The following is a 22,292-nucleotide window of genomic DNA, read 5'->3' as shown; positions in this document are numbered from 1 at the left end:
GCCAATCACCTTAAATCTGTGCCCTCTCATTATTGACCCTTCAGCCATTAGAAACAGTTTCTCTTTATTTACTCTCTCTAAATCCTTCATGATTTTAAACACCTCTCTCAAATCTCCTCTTAGCCTTCTCTGCTCCAAGGAGAACAACCCCAGCTTCTCTGGTCTGTACACATAACTGTATTCCCTCATCCCTGGAACCATTCCAGTAAATCTCTCTGTACCTCTCTGAAACCTTTACATCTTTTCTAAAGTGCAGTACCCAGAATTGGGCACGATACTCCAGAAGGTGGTCACCCCACAGCCAGATAGAGTTCAGAATAGCAAGTGGGTGGTCACCCGGAAGGGGAGGAAGAGGCAGGCAATGCAGGAATCCTCCGGGATTGTGGCACTCTCTCAAACCGATATTCAGTATTGAATACCAGTGAGGGTGACAACACCTCAAAGGAGTGCAGTCCTGAGCCTGGCACCATGAGGCAAAGGACTGCACAGGGGTCTACATTAGTGTAGGAATGCAGTAGTAATTGGGGATTCGATAGTCGTGGGGAGAGACAGGCAGTTCTGCTACTTTCGACACGAGATCCATATGGTATGTTGCCTCCCTGGTGCCAGGGTAAGGGACATCAAGGAGAGGGTGCAAAACATTCTGTGGGTGTCAGGGGAAAAGCCAGAAGTTGTAGTCCATGTCGGAACCAACGACACAGGGAGGAAGAGGGTTGAGGTCCTGCAGTCAAGAGTTTAAGGAGCTAGGGAGGAAGTTAGAAAGCAGGACCTCAAAAGGTACTAATCGCTGGATTACACCCAGTGCCACGTTTGCGAGAGAGTAGAAATAGGAAGATATGGCTGGTTAATACATGGCTAGAGACATGGTGCAGGAGGAAGGGCATTGGGATCAGTTCTGTGACAGAAGGGACCTGTTCAAGATGGACAGGTTGCACGTGAACAGAGCTGGGACCAATATCCGTTTGGGCAGGTTAACTAGTTCTGTGGGGGTGGGTTTAAACTAATTCGCCAGGGGGTTGGGCACCAGGATGTAGTATTAAAAAGTAGAAACAAGGTGCACAGAGGACTGGGAGAGACAGTTCAGAGTTAGAAATAATACAGAATTAGGTGGATCATAGAAAATACAAAGAGGTTTAAGTTAGGTTTGGAATGCATGTGTGTAAATGCACAAAGCGTGGTTAATAAGGTTGGTGAGCTACAGGCGCAAATAGCCACGTGGGAATATGATGTAGTGATGATAACTGAGACCTGGCTCATAAAAGGAAGATTGGATGCTTAATATTCCTGGGTACAAGATATTCAGGAAAGATTGGGAAGGAAAAAAGGAGGGGTAGCAGTTTTGATTAAGGAAAATATTACAGTGCTAGAAAGAGAATGTCCTTGAGGGATCAAAGACAGAATCTATTTGGTTGGAGTTTTCTTTCTTTCTTCTATTCAGAAGAAATGACAAAAACATACTTACTAATGGATACCAGATATTAGACAAGTTGCTAGAGGCTGAATTTCTCTAATATTGTTATAGCTGCTATAAATGAATACTTAATTCTTTTTATAGTTGAGATTTTACAGATTAAGTATTCATTACTCCACTACAACAACCATTAATATTTCAGAATAATGCCAATACAGAATTATAAGCAGTTTATAAATGCACGTTTAAAATGTGAAGTGTTATTTGCAACAGTGTTACAACTAAGAAATTCTCATTTAAAAAAAAACTTTCCTGTCACAGAATTATAACCACGGTATGCAAAATTTTGTAAAGTCTCTCTTTTGTTCTTGTGATGCAAAGCCATACAGCAAAACTCAGTAAGCACAATAATTAAATAAAAAAATTACCAGACATCATATGACCTCCAACTGCAAAATTCATACGAAAAACCTCAGCAACTGAGGAAAAATAAATGAAGAAAAGCAACTGTATAGACAGAATTAAAAAAAAAAAACTAATTTGGAAGTGTTTTCAAGGATCCAATATATTGTCACCGCTTAGAAGAATTATAACAGCACCAGCATTATTAAATACTCTCAGATGTTATAATTACTTGCATTCAGGAAAATGTCAAAAATGTGCTATTCATTTTGGTTGTATCAATTTGTTATCATATTACCAAGTTTATTTTGAATGAGCTACATGGATTCTAACCATGTATCGAGCAATTAAAATCCCTATGTAGGGGGTTAATTTTAAAAGGGGCAATAGCTTCAAAAATTGCTTGATAAATGCAAAATAAAAGTTCAAAAACACAGAATACAAGTGTACCAACTGAATAGAGCTGCAAAAATATTATGTGCCATCTACGCAATGAAAATTACTAGCGACTGCTGATCCATCCTCCCAGTAATTAAGACAGCACCTCTTTAAGAGGTAAGAAAATTGGATGTTGTGGATGTTCCAATTTACCACTAATGCTGGATATTTAAAATTAGTATTAACCCTCACCACACTACATAAGCTCTCATCCGAGCAGCACTGAGCTCCCTGAGACACCAGCAACATAGCTTGCTCCATCATCGCCTTTCTAGATTGACTTACAAATGCGTGCCAAAGATTGACCTGTTTAAGTCTATGCATGTCAGCTTTTAGACTTGCAGTACCCGACTGGCTGAAAAATCAACTTTCAGCGATGATGTGTAACCAATTGAAAGCCAATTTTCTGGAAGTTAATTCCATCTCCAAAATGGACAACAGGACTCCCGAAAACCTCTGAAGAAAGGTGCTTATAGTATTTTACCTTGTTTCTTTTTTAAAAAAAGGGTCAAATTAGCTATAACAAGGCATGTTAGACAGAAAAGTAGTTAAAATAATAAAAATATAGGGTGAAAATGGAAAGAATGAGCACAAGTATTTTTTTTAAACTTAAAATTAGCTTTATTTTAATTCTACGGGGCTAATGTTACAGTACTAAATTTGCTGACAGTTGAGTAGATTTATTATTTAATAGCATGTTTCTCAAAAGTGTGGTAGGTGAGCGGAAACAATATACCCAGCTCAAGGAGCCTGGAATTTCCCCAAGACTTGCTTTAAGTCTAAGGATTAAAAAGCCACTATAATTAATCAGCATTCATATTTGTTTTCATTTATTCAAAGTTCTATCTGTAATCTATAGGAACACATGAAAATGCACAGAACATTGATAAGACCATTCTTTATGAATTATCACAAGTAACCCAAACTTAAAAGCAATAAGTAGAACTAAAAAGTGGAAATGATAAAATACTGTTTGTATGCCTTGGTCATTCTGTAAAATACATAAGTTACTATGAGGAAACACACAATTGCTAACAAGAAAGTACTTTCAACATTTAATTTGCTTTCATTAAATATCATACTGTAGCCATAATATAGATCCACATAATGGGGAAACACTTAAAAGTTTAACAATTTGGGTACATAGGATATACGGCCATTTGGCCCAACCAGTCCATGCTGGCATTTATGCTCCACTCGAGCCCCCTCCTGTCTTTCCTCCTCTAAATCTATCAGTATAACCCTCTATTCCCTTCTCCCTCATCTGCTTGTCTAGCCTCCTCTTAAATGCATCTATACTATTCACTTCAATCACTCCCTGTGGTAGCGAGTTCCACATTCTCACCACTCTTTGGGTAAAGAAGTTTCTTCTGAATTCCCTATTGGACTTCTTGGTGACTATCTTATATTGATGGCCTCTAGTTTTGCTCTTCCCCACAAATGGAAACAGTCTCTCTGTATCTACTCTATCAAAACCTTTCATAATTTTAAAGACCTCTATTAAGTCACCTCTCAGCCTTCTTTTTTCAAAGAGAAAAGAGACCCAGCCTGTTCATCCTTTCCTGATAGGTATATCCTCCCATTTCTGGTATCATCCTTGGAAATCTTCTCTGCACCTTCTCCAGTGCCTCTATATCCTTTTATAATATGGCGATCAGAATTGTACACAGTACTCCAAGTGTGATCTAACCAAGGTTGGATGCAAGTTTAGCATAACTTCATTACTTTTCAATTCTATCCTTCTAGAAATAAACCCTAGTGCTTGGTTTGCTTTTCTATGGCCTTGTTAACCTGTGTCGCTAATTTTAGTGATTTATGTATTTGTACTCCGAGATCCCTTTGCTCCTCTACCCTATCCAGACTCTCACACGGCAAGTAATAAGTAACCTCCTTATTCTTCCTACCAAAGTGTAATACCTCACATTTATCGGTGTTGAAATTCATTTGCCAATTATATGCCAATTTTGCAAGTTTATTAATGCCCTCCTGTAATTTGTTGCAGTCCTCCTCAGTATTGACTATCCCCAATTTGGTATCATCCGCAAAGTTAGAAACTGTGTTTTTGATTCCAACGTCTAAATCGTTAATATAAATATAACTCCCCTGCTCTTCTTCAAAATAGTGCCATGGGATCCCCGAGAGAGCAGATGGGAACTCGATTTAACGTCTCATCCGAAAGACGGCACCTCTGATAGTGCAGCACTCCCTCAGTACTGCACTGGAGTGTCAGCCTAGCTTTATGTGCTCAAGTTCCTGGAGTGGGACTTGAACCCACAACCTTCTGACTCAGAGGCGAGTCTGCTACCCACTGAGCCACATCTAGGTGGGGAAGCAAGTTGTGAGGAGGACACGTGGGGCTGGATTTTCTCAGCCCCGAGGAGGCGGGTATGGAGGCAGGACTGCCGGAAAAGTTGCAGAATTTGGGGATGGGTGGCAAACCCGCCCCCAACCCGCCTCCGTGCCCGCTTGCCAGGAGGTGGGAAGCCGTCCTGCCCCGGGTCCCGTCTCCTCGAGGCGGGAAAGGGATTAAAGCCTATTAACAGGTAGTTAACAGGCAGAAAATAGGATTATCCCCATTTTTCGTTCCGAAGTGCGGGTTTCCCGACCTCGGGGAATCCCGCCAGGGTGTAGGAGCCGAGTAAGAGGGATGCGGGGTTCGGAGGGTCTGAAAGTGCGATGTAGAGGTGAGTGATGGGTGCAAGTGTGGAGTGGTAAGTATGTGAGGTGAGTGTAAAGTGTTAGAAAATGTTCACTTACCTTTGTTTCTGCCTACAGCCTTCAGCCGCTGTGGAGCCGGAGTCCCGATATCTCCATTGTAGAGATCACAGACTGGCTGTTGGATCCTCCGATCCAACAGTCATCTGATTTCTACAAAATAGAAAGGTTTGATGAGTCCTGAACACAAGGGCTCATCAAACTACACAGAATGTCAGTGTTTGACAGCTTCACAGATGACATTTCTTCTTTCAAAAATTCTTGACAGATGACACGTCATACGTTGACGTGCTCTGTCACGGATTTCCACCTAATTGGTCTACTGAGCCCGCCGGACGGGCTTAACAAGGTCAATCAGGGGAAGATCCCGCTGGTTGGCCAGAGGCTGATGGAGGCAGGACTGAAACCAGGCAAGCAGCAGTCCTGCCTCCAACACGTCTCCATTGAGAAAATCCAGCCCAAAGAGTCTGCAAAGGGATATAGATAGGTTAAGTGAGTGGGCAAAAATTTGGCTGATGGAATATATATAGGAAAATGCGAAGTTATCCACTTTGGTAGGAAGAATAGAAAAGCAAAATATTATTTAAATGGAGAGAGACTACAGAATGCTGCGTTACAGAAGGATCTGGGTGTCCTTGTACATGAAACACAAAAGGTTAGCATGCAGGTACAGCAAGTAATTAGGAAGACAAATGGAATGTTGGCCTTTATTGCAAGGGGGTTGAAGTATAAAAGTAGGGAAGTCTTGCTACAACTGTACAGGGCATTGGTGAGGCCACACCTGGAGTACTGCATACAGTTTTGGTTACCTTATTTAAGAAGGGATATACTTGCACTGGAGGCTGTTCAGAGAAGGTTCACTAGACTTATTCCTGAAATGAAAGGGGTTGTCTTATGAGGAAAGGTTGAGCCTATACTCAGTTTAGAAGAATGTGAGGTGATCTTATTGAAACATATAAGTTTCTGAGGGGGCTTGACAGGGTAGATGCTGAGAGGATGTTTCCCCTCGTGGGGGAATCTAGAACTAGGGGGCATAGTTTCAGGATAAGGAGTCGCCCATTTAAGACAGAGATGAGGAGGAATTTCTTCTCTCAGAGGGCCATGAATCTTTAGAATTCTCTACCCCAGAGAGCTGTGGAGGCTGAGTCAGTGAATATATTCAAGGCAGAAATAGACAGATATTTGAGCTACAGGGGAGTCAAGGATTATGGGGAAATAGCAGGAAAGTGGAGTTGAGGCCAAGATCAGGTCAGCCATGATCTTATTGAATGGCGGAGCAGGCTTGAGGGGCCGAATGGCCTACTCCTGCTCCTATTTCTTATTTTTATTTAATATATCTCCTCTTTTTATTTTAAATGCACTTATCTCATTACTAATCTCATCATCCACCTGTTCCATCTCCCTGGTAAATACTGAAGCAAAGTAATTATTTAATATTTCTGCTATCTCTCCATCGTTGCCTATGGTATGATCCTGTCCATCCCTTAATGGCCCTATTCCCATCCCGACCTTCCTTTTTTTTATTTATGTGCCTGTAAAATATTTTACTTTTGTTTTATGTTCCTTGATAATTTAATTTCATAGTTACTCTTTTCCTACCGAATTGTTTTTTTGACTTCTCGCCTAATCTCTTCGTATTCTCCCCTCATCGTGCTGTCCATGTACTTAATGTATGCCTCTTTCCTTACCCTCAATTTTTCCCTTATGGCTTTATTCATCCATGGTGTCTCATTAGTGTTTAGGTTTTTTTTAAGGGGAATATTTTTTTCCTGGACTCTGTTGAACACCGTTTTAAATGTTTCCCATTGCTGTTCTACGTCATTGTTTACCAATATTGTTGTCCATTTTATTTTCCTAAGTTCTATTCTCAGTCCCTCAAAATCAGCTTTTCTCCAATCTATTACCCTGGTCTTCATCATACTTATGTCCTTCTCAATTATTATCTTAAAGCATGTTATATTATGGTCACTATTGCCTAGATGTTCCCCTACTTTTACTTCGCTTATCTGCTCTGATTCATTCCCCATTACTAGATCCAATAGCGAATCCTCCCTTGTTGGGCTTTTTACATATTGGGTTAGAAAGGAGTCCTGTACACACTGTAGGAATTCCATTCCCTTATTCCTCCTTTACCGACCTCTTCTCTCCAATTAATATCGGGGTAGTTGAAATCCCCCATGATTATTCTTCTATATTTTAATAATAATATTTTCTCAGGGGCAATGTTTTGGCGTCTAGCCAGCTGTTTGTTTAGTGAATACTGTATCTTTTTAGCCATGCAGACTCATATTATTCAATGTAGTTTAAAATCAAATTTTGTTATTAACTTTCAAGAATCCAACTGGTTTATTGGGACTGAAAAGTGATTTGTAGGCAGCTTTTCTTTAATGCAAACAATATACTAGTTTTGATGGCTATGAATAGATCCATAAAATGAACAGTTACCAAGCTAATTGTGCAAAGCTATTCAAGACTGTATTTAAGGTCATATTTTTATGTCATTATTATTTTTAAACACATCACTCCTAACAGAAATTGTAATGTCAATTGCTGCTAATGTTTACAGCAAGACAGACAAGAATCAATGCATTAGGCCAATTTGTTTGTCGAGTTATATTACACTGACAGCTAAAAGAATTTAATCCCAACTTCTAATATGTACCTACCAATGGTTGGCGTTGTTGCTGTACTTAAAGAAGCTGAGGACCCAATTGAGGATGTACTTTCTGCACGTGCCAGTGGGGCTACAGGAGGTGGACTGGTAGATGACGCTAATGTAGGACTGAATGATCGGGACTGAAAAATAAAAACATCAACACAGTTTGCTCATATAGAAGTTTGTAGCTAAATAGAAATCATTGTACAGTACATTAATAAGGTTACCAACTCTAACTTAGACACCAGATGGCAAAGTTGTAATATATTTTTAAACTAAACTGAGTAATTGTGTATAAAGACGACAACAGACCATTAAAGAAAACCAGCTAACTTAAAAATGTAATGAAAAACTAAAATCACAAGAATTTAATTTTCTTAATTTCATATAGTGCAATAAAGGGCAATTTGAAATTTAAATTAGAGTAAAAAATATATTATATTGTTGAACCTAAATTTATTTGCACATTTTAAAGATAGATCGAAGATTATGTCAAGATACATGCCTTGAGTTTTCCTTTAGATTGAAGAGATATAATTTATAGAACAGATGGCAACGAACACCTGCCACAGTAACTGTAATCAGTAGAAACTCATTTCAACAGGCAGTACAGGGGATTGGCTCCAAGATGGGAGATGAAATCAGATGATACAGGTCAGAACATGTAACTAAATACTGATGACCTTAATGTGCTGAGTGATTATTATTATTCTCTCTCCTCTTCCAGCCCCCACCCCCCGCAAACTATTTTCTTTCCTTTGCTGAAGCTGCTTAATCACTTTAGTCTATGGTTTCACAGGTGTTGACAGCCTTCCAGACCATCACCAAAGTGGCTGATCATCAGGTGGGAACCAAGTCAGTGAATACCAGCAGGTTATTTGCAGTGGGGGTAATCCATTAATTCATTTTCTTATGCCATTATAACATTACAGTATAATTCAAAAGTAGTTTAAAAAAATCAAGATTTTAAAACACATTTCTATTACTTAAGGAGGAATGAGAAATGACCTACAGAAGATGCACCATTCCCAACGTACAGAGAACGTACCTCTCCACCAACTCTCTTGCCCCCTGCACTGCCTGTGTTGTCAGACTGCTTGTCTGACATCCAGTCTTGCACAAGCTGCAATTTCCTCCAGTTAAAAATAGAAAGGCCTAAGCTATCATTTTCACCCTCCGTCACAAACTCCGTACCATCGCCACTGATTCCATCCCACTCCTCAGCCATCGTCTCAGACAGAACTAGACTTTGCAGCCCAAACCCCATATCCTTTCCATCAGAAAGACCAGCTATTTCCACTTCGGTAACATCGCCCACCTTTACCCCTGCCTCACAATCATCTGCTGCTGAAACCCTCATCCATGTCTTTGTAACTTCCAGACTCAACTATTCCAATGATCTCCTGGCTGGCCTCCTACCCTCTATTATCTTTAGCTCATCCAAAACTCTGTTGTCCGTATCCTAGCCAACACCAAGTCCCACTGACCCATCATCCCTGTGCGTGCTTTTTCCAAAGGCTCAAATTTAAAATTCCCATTCATGTGTGTAACTATCTTCATGGCATTACACTTCCCTAGCAATGTAATCTCCTCCAGCCCTACAACCCTGCGTTCTGTGTTCCCCTAGCTCTGGGCTTTTGTGTGCACTCACTCCCTTCATCCCACCATTGGTGGCTGTAACTTCAGTCGTCGAGCCAAATTCTCGAATTTCCTCACTAAATCTCCCACCACCCTCTCCTCCTTTAACAACCACCTTAAAACCTACCTCTTTGTCCGAGGTTTTAGTCATCCCACCTAATATCTCCTTCTTTGGCTCAGCGTCCATTTTCTGAATTTAAACGATTGATGTAAATTAGAAACATTAGCGGTCCCTGATCACTGGGGCACTGCGCTCAGTGCTTTCCCACCACTCTGACACTACTCTTCTAATCAGTACCTGTTGTTTTCTATCCTTCATGCAATTTTTTTGGTACTCCTTTTTGGAGAGAGCATGTTGTTCATGTCTTTCCTTGTGAGTACTTTGAGAAAGTAATCATTCAGGATATTTCCCATCTTGTGCTCATCCATGCTTTGAAGCCGATTTGCATATTTTTATGTTCTCACCTCTTCTCTCTAACAGCCCTCTTACTATTGTAGTACTGAAAGGAATTTTAGTTAGTTTCCCTCTGCAGCTATGCTTGTTTCTAGGTCTCCTTTATCCCATTTGATCAATTTTTTAACATGATTCTGCATGATCCTATATTCATCCCCGTGAACCCCATTCCCTCTTCCTTTACAAGATTTGTGGAGGTTATCTTTCCTCTTTACTTCACTTTTAATTTTTCTGTGAATCCAGTTAGGGGCACACTTGTTTAGTCTGCACTTGCAAATCTTAGATATGTATTTGTCTTGCACGTCCAGCATTATTCTCTAATGTTCTAATTCTTCCATAATTCCATTGAATTTAGCCCTTTTAAAGTTATAAACCGACTCTTGGGGCTGGATTTTCATTGAGTCGTCGGGTAGGAGGCAGAACTACAACTTTCAGGGTTGTAGTCCCGCCTCCATCGAGTTCTAGCCAACCCATGCGATTTTGACTTGATTGACTTGGGGCCACCCGGCAACAGGTGACGTCACAGATTGATATTTCATCTGTCAAGACATTTTGACAGATGAAATATCAGTGTTTCACAGCTGTTTGAAGCTGTCAAACACTGACAATCTGTATTCTAAGTTAATTCCTTCCTCTCAGGATGATTTAGAGATCTCCCCGGAACAGAAAGCTGAATGCTGCAATTTTTGACAGCTCGCAGCCATTCTGCTTTCTGTGCCAGTGAGATGAGGGACTCCTGAGACCTGAAGGAAGGAAGGTTGTAAAGGTAAGTAAAGGTATGTAAAACTTCTTTAAAAATTTTACACACTTACCTTTGCACTCATGCACCATCACTCGGACATCTCGACCCCTCCAAGCCCTTCATCGCGACGGTCCGCCTCCTCTAACTTGGCGTGGTTTGGAGCCGTCAGGAATCCCACACTTCAACATTAAAAATAGGGATTAGGCTAAAAACTGCCTAACAGGCAGTTAAATGGCACTAATCCCCTTCCTGCCTCGGGGAGGCGGGTCCCAGTGCGGGGCAGGTACCCGCCTCCTTTGAAACTGGCATGGAGGCGGGTTGGGGGTGGGATGGGGTCGGGACCCCCGATTTCGGGATTTTAACCCCCCACACGCCTCCAATCCCACCTCCAAGGCCCAATGAAAATCCTGCCCCTGGTCTTTCTGTAGCTTACTTCCTCCCACAGGATCAACTTTATTTACCTCCCAATTGTCCCTGACATGTATGGCTACACCTCCTTTTCTCAACAGTCTATACTGTTGAATGTTAAATTAATTTCCATCCTCTGGATTTAGCTAGGTTTCTGATATTCCCACATTGTAGTTCCCTACTGTCACAATAGCCTTCACTTCCACCATTTTACTTCCAATGCATCTAGTTTTCATATACAAGCATCTTAATGTAGATTTGCCTTCTTTCCTGTCCTCCAATATCTGCTTCCTCCTGAGCTCTGGCACATGCATGCGTCTCTGAGTTACTATGACCATATTCGCCCACTGATTACCTTCTATCCTAGATTTATACACTTCTAGGAGCCAGTTATCTCCCTAACCCAACACACAATCTAGTTTAAATGATTTTCAATTGCTGCTTCAATGTCCCTTAAAAGTCTCTGTTTTCATTTAGGTGCAGCATGTCTCCCCATACCCTTTTTATTCTGAAAATGTTCCCATTGTTTATGAAAGTAGCATTACTAATGATGGTAACATTATTTTGATACAAGGTTGTCAGCCATACAGTTACATCTTTAACTTTATTGGTGAATTCTAACCAAACACTGGAAGGGTACACCAGATGAGGCAATCCTCGTTTATGTGCCTAATAAGGCCCTTATATTATTTTTTCCTATCTTGTTAACCTCCCATGTAGACTACCACCACAGGGCCTGGTCCTGACCCCTTCAGCACCCCAACTAACTTTTCCTGCATATGCACTACCCTAGCTCTAGGTAGCGAGCTTGCCATCCTGTGTGTCTTATCTTTCTCATGCACATGATTATCTATTTTCCAGAGTAAAGAATCCCTTACAATGGCAGTTTCTCTGCAATCTACATCAATATCCAAGTTGTGTACAGCTGCCTTTTCTTCCAGGCCCTTCATACCTTCTGTGGTGTTGGACAGTGCCTGTAATCTATTAGCTATCTTTGCACACTTTGTTACCATTCTTGCTTCTTGTTCCAAATTTAATACGTCCAATATCCCAATTCCTTGGTTTCCCGCTTCATTAGTCACCATATTATCACAACCCTCTCCCAGGTCATACTCGTCACCAGCCCCTGATGGCCCACTTTCAAGGTCTAAAGTTTGCCTGACTATTTCATTGACCTGTGATTCCTCACTTACCAAGTCTAATAGTATCCACTCTCCCTCAAAAGTTCCCTCACTTTTGCTTGCTTTGTAAGGCCATATCCATTTCGTTACATTTATTGATGAACAGGCAGCTATCACAACACATCGTCCTCTCAATATCTGGTTTTCCTTTTTTGAACAGCAGACACCTCAGTCTCCATCTTAATTTTACTTCCATCGGAAGCTCCCCTTTTAGTCTTGTTTCTCCCATTTGCCCTCTTAGTTTTACTGTATTCTCTCGGATGTCCTTTTTGATTTCTGCTTCTAGAAGGTATCATTTTTAATACTGATTTGCCTCGGTGGACCCCTTCATCAGCTGTTGCATACAGGTGCTCTCTTACAGATTAGCTCCTCTCCCCTATTATCAATTTTGTTCGCCTTCTGTCCTGTTAAAATTTATCACTGCTTCTGGTGCATTTTAGGGAAAAAATTTAAGTTTGTTCATATTCTCTTTTGTTTACCTGAGCGCTGTACCTACACACCATTCCTGCAGCTTTACAGGGTGGAGCTCTCTTACAATGAAGTATTTAACTGTTTTTCCACAAGTTTTGCTTTCATGTTCTGATACTGTTAGCTCCTGATGGGGGCTCTCAGACAACTTTAGATTTATCAATCTTTAATTCCTTTTCAGTATTCGTGCTCCTGGATACCTTTAGATTATTTATAGTCACAGGAACCCTCCAGGGGAAGTAGCTACACCGTTAATTCAAAATGTGCTTTCCTCAATTAAATTCTGAATATATGTATAATCTATGTTTTCCTTTTACAGAACTTGCAAACAAAATTGATTAACTCATACATGTAAAAGAAAAATAGGATTATGAAGATTAATTTTTTCTACTGTGCTAATAGAACGAAATGCTACCAACAAAAGATTTTTAAAAATAAGCTACACTTCTTTATATAAAAAAAAAAAAAAAAAAAAATGCCCTGTTTATAACAGGAGTGGGGGAGGGGGGGGGTGTGGCGGGGAGGATACATGATCAATATGGCACCAAATTCTTAAAACAGTGTCCCACTGCTTTTCTCCATCCCATCAAATTTGGATGATCAGTGATAATATCTTTGGGGGGGGGGGGGGGTGACTGTTGACGGCTCCTTCAGGCGCTAAAGAGCCTCCAAGGTGGCCAAGATGGGGTCTTGAGCTGAAACGCCATTTTAGCTCATATTTGGTAAAAGAGTTGCAGCTTGCACTAGGATCAGCCGCCCAGAGGATCGTTAAGGGGCTGATTGCCACTTAAATTGCCTGCTAACGCTCATCAATGAGGCTACACAGCATTAACGCCCTCTTCTAACAGCAGCCATCTGATTGGGGTAAACAAGTTGTTGCTGAGGATTTCGAGTGCTACTTAAAGGTATCACCTTTTACTGTTCAATTGCTGCATAAGGTTTGAAGAGGACTTTTGAAACATGTCAGGAAACTTTCTGGGACACTTTGTCATGACTTCACCAACACTCGATCAACATTTATTCTGGAAATTCACTGAGAACTTCACCTAAAAAGAGTGAGTGCTCTGCTACTCTACCTTATTGGACACCTTATAGGAGTAAGGGAGTGCTTGGTCATGGGCATCCTGCTAGGGGACCCCTTGGTCTGCAGGAGGAATGGGAGGAGGACATGAGGTTAGACAGAGCAGCACTACCTGCTGCAGGAGAGGGGAACAGGAGGGCGAGGTGGACGCCTCACTACACCCCGCCCCGTACAGGACATCCCGCCTCCTCTGGACCTCCTCCACCAGGACCTCCAGTGCCGCGTCGGACAACCTGAGTGCCCTGAGCCATCCTGAAACTTGCTGCTGTGTCAGCCAGCCCACTCCACACCTTCAGTGGAAGTGGGTGCATGTAGCCCATACACTGCTCCAGGAAAATTACATCTAATCATATTTGTGAGTGCTAAACCTGCAGGTATCTGCTTTAGAACCTCCAGGCAAGTTTAAATTATGGTAATCAACAATTAGGACCAAAATTGCGTGCTAAAAGCAGACTTCAAAACAGGCATGTCTTATTAGCACAGCACCCTTTCACCAAAATAACCCCCTAAGACTTATGGCGTGATCTTGCCAGCCTTGGGGAGGCGGGTATGGAGGCGGGACTGCCGGGAAAATGGCAGAATCTGGGGGCGGGTGCCCATCCCGCCCCCGTGCCATCTTCCCAGGAGGCGGGTAGCCGACCTGCGCCGGGTCCCGTCTCCTGGAGGCGGGAAGGGGATTACAGCCACTTAACTGCCTGTTAACAGGTAGTTAACAGGCAGTTAAGAGGATTACCCCATTTTTCCAACAGAGGTCCGGGCTTCCCGACATCGGGAAACCCCACCAGGGTCACTGAGGCGAGCAGTGGGTCTGCGGGGGTCGGAGGGGTGCAAAAGTTCACTGTGGAGGTGAGTGATGGGTTCAAGTGTGGAGAGGTAAGTATGTGACGTGAGTGAAAAGTGATAGAAAATGTTTACTTACCTTTGTTTCTTCCTACAGGCTTCAACAGTTGGGGATGCAGAGAGTCTCGCGTCTGACCGGCAGAGATGATAGATGGCTGCTGCATTCTCCGATGCAACAACCATCTAATTTCTGCTAAAGAAAGAGGTTTGATGAGTCTTGAATACAAGAACTCATCAAACAACATAGAATGTCAGTGTTTGACAGCTTCACAGGGCTGTAAAACGATGACAATTCATCCGTCAAAAATGCTTGACAGATGAAACGTCATACGCTGACATTCTCTGTAACCGGCTTCCATTTAATTGGCCTGCTAAGCCCGCTGGGCAGGCTTAACAAGATCAATCAAGGGAAAATAGCGTGGGTTGGCCAGAAGTCGATGGAAGCGGGACAACGACCCAACAAAGCAGCAGTCCCACCTCCAACGCGCCCCCATTGGCAAAATCACCCCCTTTGTCTTTGTGCTCTTGCTATACCACCTTTACAACTGTCTGTCGGCCTGTTGTTATTCTTCCATTCAACTGCATGCGAAGGTTGAGTGAGGAAGAAATAAAAATGTATAGAACCTCTTTACAAATATTTGCAAAATGTAACAGGACAGAAACTGAGGCGGGTTGGGTGCGGGTCAGGTGGTTTCCGGCTTCCAGTCCCGCCCCCAACTGCATCTGGCCCACAGACGTGATTTTACGTTAATTGGCCGGCAAGCCTGCAGGACAGGCTTAACAAGGCCAATCAAGAGGAAGCCAGTCAGATGACGTCATTTGATGACGCGTCATCTGCCAGTTTTCTTAAAGGGACCACGCACAATCTTTTTTTGACAGCTGATTTCCCAGTGTTTTACAGCACTGAGGTGCTGCAAACACTGACAATCACTGTACAAAAGGTGAGCTCTTGCACCCAGGCTCTCCAGTGACTCCCTCCATAGGCTGGAATAGATGGAAGCTGCAGCTGAGGTGACAGAAGCGATCTGTCACTGGTGAGAGAGGTTCTCCCAATGAGGTGGCACTGGACATGGATTTCAAAACTTGTTGCCTAAAGAAATGTGTAATGCATTAAAAATGAATTTCCCAACATTTTCTTACCTCAGACTCACCAGTGCACCATTGGATCCTTCACACCACTTCTGCAGCTGTCATCAATCCAGGAACATTACAGCAGATTCACAACATGCCACACTTACCTGGCGTGGTGTCCGGACATCAGGAAACCCGAGGCAGAAGCGGCAAAATTAAAAAATAGTCTGTCAACTACTATAAACTACCTGTTAACAGGCAGGTAATTGGCTTTAATCCTCTTCCCACCGCCGCTAGGTGTCAGGTCATGCGCAAATCGGGGACCCGACACTTGGGAAAATTGTTTGGAGGTGGGTTGACGGCGGAATCGCAACCCGCTGTCAATCAAAATGATTTTACCCTTTGACCCACCTCCAAACCCGCCCTCTGAGCGCCGGCAAAATCCAGCTCTTATAGTCTGGTATCTGTGTCAGTACTCGAGAGTTAATAGAAAGTAATCTGCAGTAACTTGTAAACATTATTTTGATTCATTCCATATAAAAAATACTTTATACAAGAATATCAGCAATAAAATTTTATGCTAGAATGATTTGTAGTATTAAAAAAAGGACCTTACTATTTCATTAATTCCACCCAGTTTTCCCGCCGAAAGCTTTGGTCTGGAAGCAGGACGTGGTGGTGGCACAATCATACCTGTATTAAGAGGGGTGGTGGGTCTTGCTGGGGGCGATACTGTTATGGGTGGAGGTTGAGAGAAGCAAAAAATAAAATTGTGAGAAATACCAGTTGGCAAAATGACTAAAGTTCACATTTTCCATATTTTGTTTATACCATTTTTGAAGGATGCTTTCATATACAGGAAACTTTGTGCTATCCGGAGGTGAGCTATCCGGCAATCTGGAGCCACCGGCAAAAATCAGCAGCCGTTTTTTATTCTTTTGGGTTTTTTTTTGCTTTGTTTGAACAGTCAAGCTGTGCAAGGTCTGTAGCTATAGCAACAGCTTCAGCTACAGAGCTTTAGGGCCACACCCGAGTGTTTAGAAGCTGTTGCTAAGCAACAGTGTTTGTTGTCAAATACGGAGATAAGAATCTCCGTATCTCTCAACATTAACTCTGGAGAGTATGGCAGTTTTGAGGCAACGGCAGCAGCTCGGTCCCGTGGGTGCCGGATAGCACAAAGTTTCCTGTAGTGAACAGGATTGTGAAGAATGCTGCATAATGCATGTCACAATATATTTAAGCTTAAATCTAGTTTGGCTTTTAAATCTTAAAAAAAAAATCAGAACACTCTTACATTCAGGAAGTAATGAGAACTGTCCATACCATACATGTCACTGAAAATTCAAAGTTAGTCTCTGAAATTCATAGTTAATCCCAATTAACTTGAATCTATATAGTACAAAATAGTAACAAAAACTATGCACTTGCAAATAGACCGTCCATGACTCACACCTGAAGTTACAGAATTATCACCGTAACTCATCTTATTTTGCCGCATATAACATTTCTAAACAAAATAATTCCCCACATCTTGTGAACTATATTCAAACAATTTATCCTGAATACTTTGATTTAACTTAGCATCATACAACTACATTTTCTAGTTTTGTATCTAGGCAACAATTGTTGCAAATCAGTTTTATGCTGTTTATATTACGAGAGTAATTTCAATCTGTATATTGGAAAAGACTTGGTAAGTTGGAAGTTTTTCATAACATCTCTCTCCACCATCACCCAATGCTTGTATGAAAGGATCTGAACTCCACAACTGCTCTGTCATTTAGCTTGCTTTGTTGGTTTCTCCTAATCACAGAGGCAGAAACTAGCATCACATAATAGAGATCAATGTCAGTTGCAAACAAAGTAATGGTTTCTCCAAATGTCCACAAAATAATTGAAACAATCTCAAGCAGGATTTTTAAGTACCATCTTGGTAAGTAGATTTTAATAAACTTTAATAATGGGTGCTGTAGCTGGCTTGAAGCCCACACTCCATCAGAGTGGTCAGAGCAGAGTTGCCAAATCCATCAAAGTTCCAAATCTTAGCCTAGCCACTGTGGGAAGGATGAAAAAATGTGTGTGAACAATGGGCTATTACTGTGCAACTTGTAGCTGTTGGTTTCAAAGCAGCATATGCCTAGGAGCAAGAAAGTGGAGTTTAAAAGAAAATCTAACTACTTTAAAAAAAAATAATCTTAATCAGAAAATGCAGTTATCAGTCACTACAATTTTAACATTTGTTTCTCCCCATTTAACACAAGTCTATCCCCCTCACTATACCAAACATCATTACCTAAACAACAAATTGCACAGGCAGCCTGATCTTAGGCCTCGGCCAACTGCATTTCTGAACCAGCCATTGGAAGGTATGAAAGAGTGCAACATTGATGCCCTCTCCTTTTCAAGAAATGGATAGATAGTTGCATTTATATACAATCTTATCATACCAAAACATCTCAAAGTGCTTCACTTTTGTGCAGGGACTGTAGCCAGATATGGCAACTATGCCTAGCTTCTGATCACTTAATCAGGTTGAGTGCTCTTCACATGAAACATGGCACAACAAATTCCAGCTCACTGTGCCTCCATGCTGTAGCATTTATTTCTTTTTAAAATTCATGTGCGAAGTACAGATTCTAATATCTAATCAAATCAAGCCCTTTTAGGTCAGGTATAAAACAGGTTAGACAGTCCAAATTTCCCACTAGCTTGCAATAGTATACTTTACCCCGAATCTTGGACGGGCATGTTCTGCAGTACCAGCATCACAGGTCCACTTTCAACAGCAGACACCCTGGCCTGACGTAAATTGTACAGGCAGGGAAAATTGGATGTCAGAGTAATTTTTTTTCTCTTGAAAAATTAGTTATTGAGACCACCAAAATGCATTTTGCTGATGACCCTTACAAATGATTTAGAAAGATCCACATTCCATCTCTCTGTCTGGATTTAAATCTTAATTCTGAAAGCAAAGCGAGATGTTAATCTATTGTACCACCACTACCTCTACTATCTTACATTTCTTCCAACATTTTAATGGCACATGAACATAACGTGATTTTCAACTTCCAAGTTTTAAACTATTGGTCCTTATGAACTAATTCCCCAATAATTCATGGTCAGTGTAAGACAATACATGTACACCATGACATATTTTCTGACCAAATAACAATGACAAGGGTTGAAGGTGCTAGATTATTTGCAAATCACACTAACTGGTTGTCACAGATAGAATGTTATCCTTACTAGTTCAGCTTCAAAGTTAGAAAATTTACATATTACATAGAAGTAGCTTGGCATAGTCAGTGTAATCACATATGAGGAGAGTACACGGATACACAATTTGGTCACCTAGAGAAATTTTTCTTGTTGGTTAAGAGAAATTTATCCAAACTATTTCATTTGAAAATACAGGACATATTGTTAATGAAAGACATGTTCACAGCTCAAAATATTAAGCACACACTGTTGTACAAATCATGCTTGCCATACCATTATTTAAACGAGTAACCATGGGTGTTAAACTAACATCCACTGGCTGAGCTGCAGAGAAAGGAAAACTTTCTGATCCAGTATCATTCTCTTCAATAGGTAATTTCTTGTTGCCTGTAAAATCACTCTGAAGGTCACTTTGGTCATCAAAAGTGCTGCTGGAAGACGACAACTGAAAAGAGGCCACAGGAGGATTGGAGTTTGGTGGAGTTTTAGTTTGTGTTGGTTCCTTCAACTCTGAGTTTAAAGGTTTGCTTGGATTTAGTTCATCATTAAATGAAATCCACTGAGTCCGTGAAGTAGGAATGAGAGAAGGCCCATTTAAGGTCTCTAAAATTGCTGCTACACTAAAACCTGAGCCAGGACTAGGACTCTTAGACTCACAGCTTGGCTGGTGCTTCACTGAGGACTCATATTCTACACCCCATGGTGAAATAGGACTTGAGAAAGTTGAGCTCCCTTCATGCCATGTTAATTCAGCTGAAGGAAAAGGAAAAATTGAAAGCTTGGAAAATATATGCATTAAAAAGGTGTGTAATATTAACTTAACTGTAAGAGGTGCTTTTATAACCTTCATGACTAAGCAATCTAAAAGCTGGTTATAGGGAGTGTCCAACAAACTTCAGGATTAAACAATTTATAGAGGGCTGTAGGTGGTATATTTTTTTTAAACTTGTGCAACTATTTAAACTTAAAAAATAAAACAGTCATAGCACATCAACAAGCTGGGTATAGGTTTAGAGATCAATTTATTAATGTCAGTTATCCAATTTAAAGAAATATCATGGTATTAAACTAATATTTCACACCTTTGGCAGTTAGCTAGCAGAAAAATCACACAGAAAAAGCTTCAAAATACTAATCACAACAAACCCCAAGAAATGGTGGAGTAACTGAAGAATGCATTAATACAGTGAAGGTCAACAAATTAAAACAAAAATGAAAACCAGGGCTGTCCTTGGCATTTGTCATTATACTTCTAATATTCCAATATTACACTGTCAGGCCACTTTGAACTTGCTTAATTGAGATAGATTAAAGTGTCAGCTTAGTTAATTGCTCTCATAATGTAGTAGAACCTTACTACAGCCAAAGATGTAGTACTAGTGCACCATTTTTCGCTCTTCAATTGTTTATTTGAATTTCCAACCTGTGCTAGAAAATCAAGTAAAAATTATGATCAAGTACCTGTTGCACACTATAAAAATACTATTAACAGTTCAGTGAATGTGGGGCTAAGTAAAGAGTATTCAAGTGTTGTGCTTTTGACTGCTCCTCCAACAGGTTCCGCAGCATTCTTCCTACTTGCATCGATCAGCCTTTAGTTTCCCTCCAAAATGCTGCAGAGTGGATTCATTTTAAATTTAGAGTGCTGTCCTCCAAAGATGATAATTCAAGATGTAAATTTAAGAATCATTTCACCTAAAACTGAAAATGGGCTGGTGAAGAAATCTGAAGTATTTCCCCTGATGCTAAAAGTTTGTGTTTTTAAATAAAGTCTGACAGGATTTAAACTAAGGTCCCTTTGTTGATATGTGAGAGTAATAATTAGAAATAACTTGCATAATAAGCAAAGATTTAGCTTAAAAACAAGGATGGTAATACATACAAAATAACATTGTTGGTATTTTGGCAGATTTTCAGTTATTTTTAAACGAGTAAAACAAAGAGTAAGGTTTTTAAAATATATGCAAACTATTTGCACAATGGAAATGAAATCAGGGTCACATCAGAAATAGCAGTGTGTGCATGTCTCTATGCTGTGACTTGACCAGATCAACAGATCATAAATGGAGAATGAGAGAACTAGGTGATTGCAAAATAACTGGGAGCTGCAGAAGACCAAGCTGCAAATTCATGGGAACACAAAAGTAAAACATTTAACAGAATAAAAAAAACTAAATTACTACATAAAATTGGACAGATGTACAAATACCTTGCTGTTTATCCCCAGGTATATGTTGTACAGCTCTATGTTAATTAATAGGTTTATAACAAGAGTCTACTGCAGATAAAGTATTAATAGTAAGGCTGATGAAATTGGAAGAATATACTATTGTGTGTGTTCTTCAATTAACAATTTAGATGAAAGAATGCAGAGGTGTGAAGTGTCAACTATTCTTGTCAAGATTGCCTAACAAAATGCCATACCTATTTTATGTAAATGTATTGCACAGCCCTGGAATTCATGAAGCATCATGATACAAGTTTTCATGTCAAGTATATATGAAGTAGGTAAAACTAAATAGGCATTTCAAAAATATCAGAAATAGGCTATATTTCCCTAGACAAAACTAGCACACAGCATCCAAGCATTATGCATGCCAATCAGCAAGGTGGTATTACTTCACAATTATTATCATCTTTAATATTAAAGCAGCAGCTTTTAAGTAGTCTCAAAGTATAGTTAATTTGGAAAACTTAATTTGAGATTACTCAGGCACTTCTTATTGAAGGTGCCTTGTCACGCTACTTAAAAAATTCAAAGCTATACAACTTAGTGAAGTGTATTGTAGTTCTGTTGCCTTTAAAAAAACCTGGTTACCGGTCTCCAATTTCCCTACATAAAACCACTTTGCTGGACAACAGGTCACAAAAACACATGTTCAACAGCACAGTTTTTCAATACACTAGAGTTTTATTTACCTGAAGCAATCACCGCGTGTACCTCAGAAGTGTTACTGACTGGAAGGAAAGGAAAAGCTAGGAACAAGGTTAAGGAAAACAAGAAGGAAGATGAAAGCAAAAGTAATTAATTAAATATACTGCCAGCATGGTTAATTTTAAAAATCCAGTACTAAAGCAAGTTTTAAACTTTTAATGTGCAGGACACGGAACATTATTCCCATTTCCCATTAAGAACTGCCCTGTTCTCAACAAGTGGGCTGGACAAAAGATTGATTGAAAAGCAAAATACTGCGGATGCTGGAAATCTGAAATAAAAACAGAAAATGCTGGAAATACTCAGCAGGTCAGGCAGCATCTGTGGAGAGTGAAATGTTAACTCTGTTTCTCTCTCCACAGATGCTGCCTGGCCTGCTGAGTATTTCCAGCATTTTCTGTTTTTATCATACAAGATTGATTGAGGTTTGCCACATTCAAACAAGAATCCATCATCCATAGAACCATAAGGTTTACAGCAAAGGAGGCAGCCATTCAGCCCATTGTGTCCATGCCAGCTCTTTTTTTTTTTATAAAGAACAATCCAAAACTAATCCAACTGGTCTGTTCTTTTCCCATAGCCTTGTTACCTTCCTGCTTCAACCATTTCTCCAATTTTCCATTAAGAGATCCA

The 22,292-nt window shown here is 40.5% G+C and overlaps 1 protein-coding gene across 7 annotated transcripts in view; it reads right to left on the bottom strand.

The window, feature by feature from the left end:
- The window catches only part of fcho2 (FCH and mu domain containing endocytic adaptor 2), a 312,930-nt gene that overhangs the window by 58,909 nt on the left and 231,729 nt on the right, over positions 1-22,292 (bottom strand). Inside the window, exons 17-21 of one of the 7 annotated variants that reach the window (XM_085990124.1) lie at positions 21,644-21,700; positions 18,998-19,477; positions 16,122-16,237; positions 7,633-7,762; positions 1,840-1,890 (exon numbers count right to left, since the gene is read on the bottom strand). In XM_085990124.1, coding sequence (XP_085846250.1) covers positions 1,840-1,890; positions 7,633-7,762; positions 16,122-16,237; positions 18,998-19,477; positions 21,644-21,700 — 834 coding nt within the window. The remainder of the gene's footprint in view (positions 1-1,839; positions 1,891-7,632; positions 7,763-16,121; positions 16,238-18,997; positions 19,478-21,643; positions 21,701-22,292) is intronic. The other 6 variants (XM_085990133.1, XM_085990140.1, XM_085990149.1 and 3 more) reach the window with 6 other exon arrangements.

Source organism: Somniosus microcephalus, chromosome 1 (assembly GCF_052327205.1).
Source record: "Somniosus microcephalus isolate GS21.2 chromosome 1, FLI_Smic_1.0, whole genome shotgun sequence".
NCBI lineage: Eukaryota > Metazoa > Chordata > Chondrichthyes > Squaliformes > Somniosidae > Somniosus > Somniosus microcephalus.
Note: the sequence above shows the minus strand (reverse complement) of the source record. Positions and strands in the feature narration are given on the sequence as shown.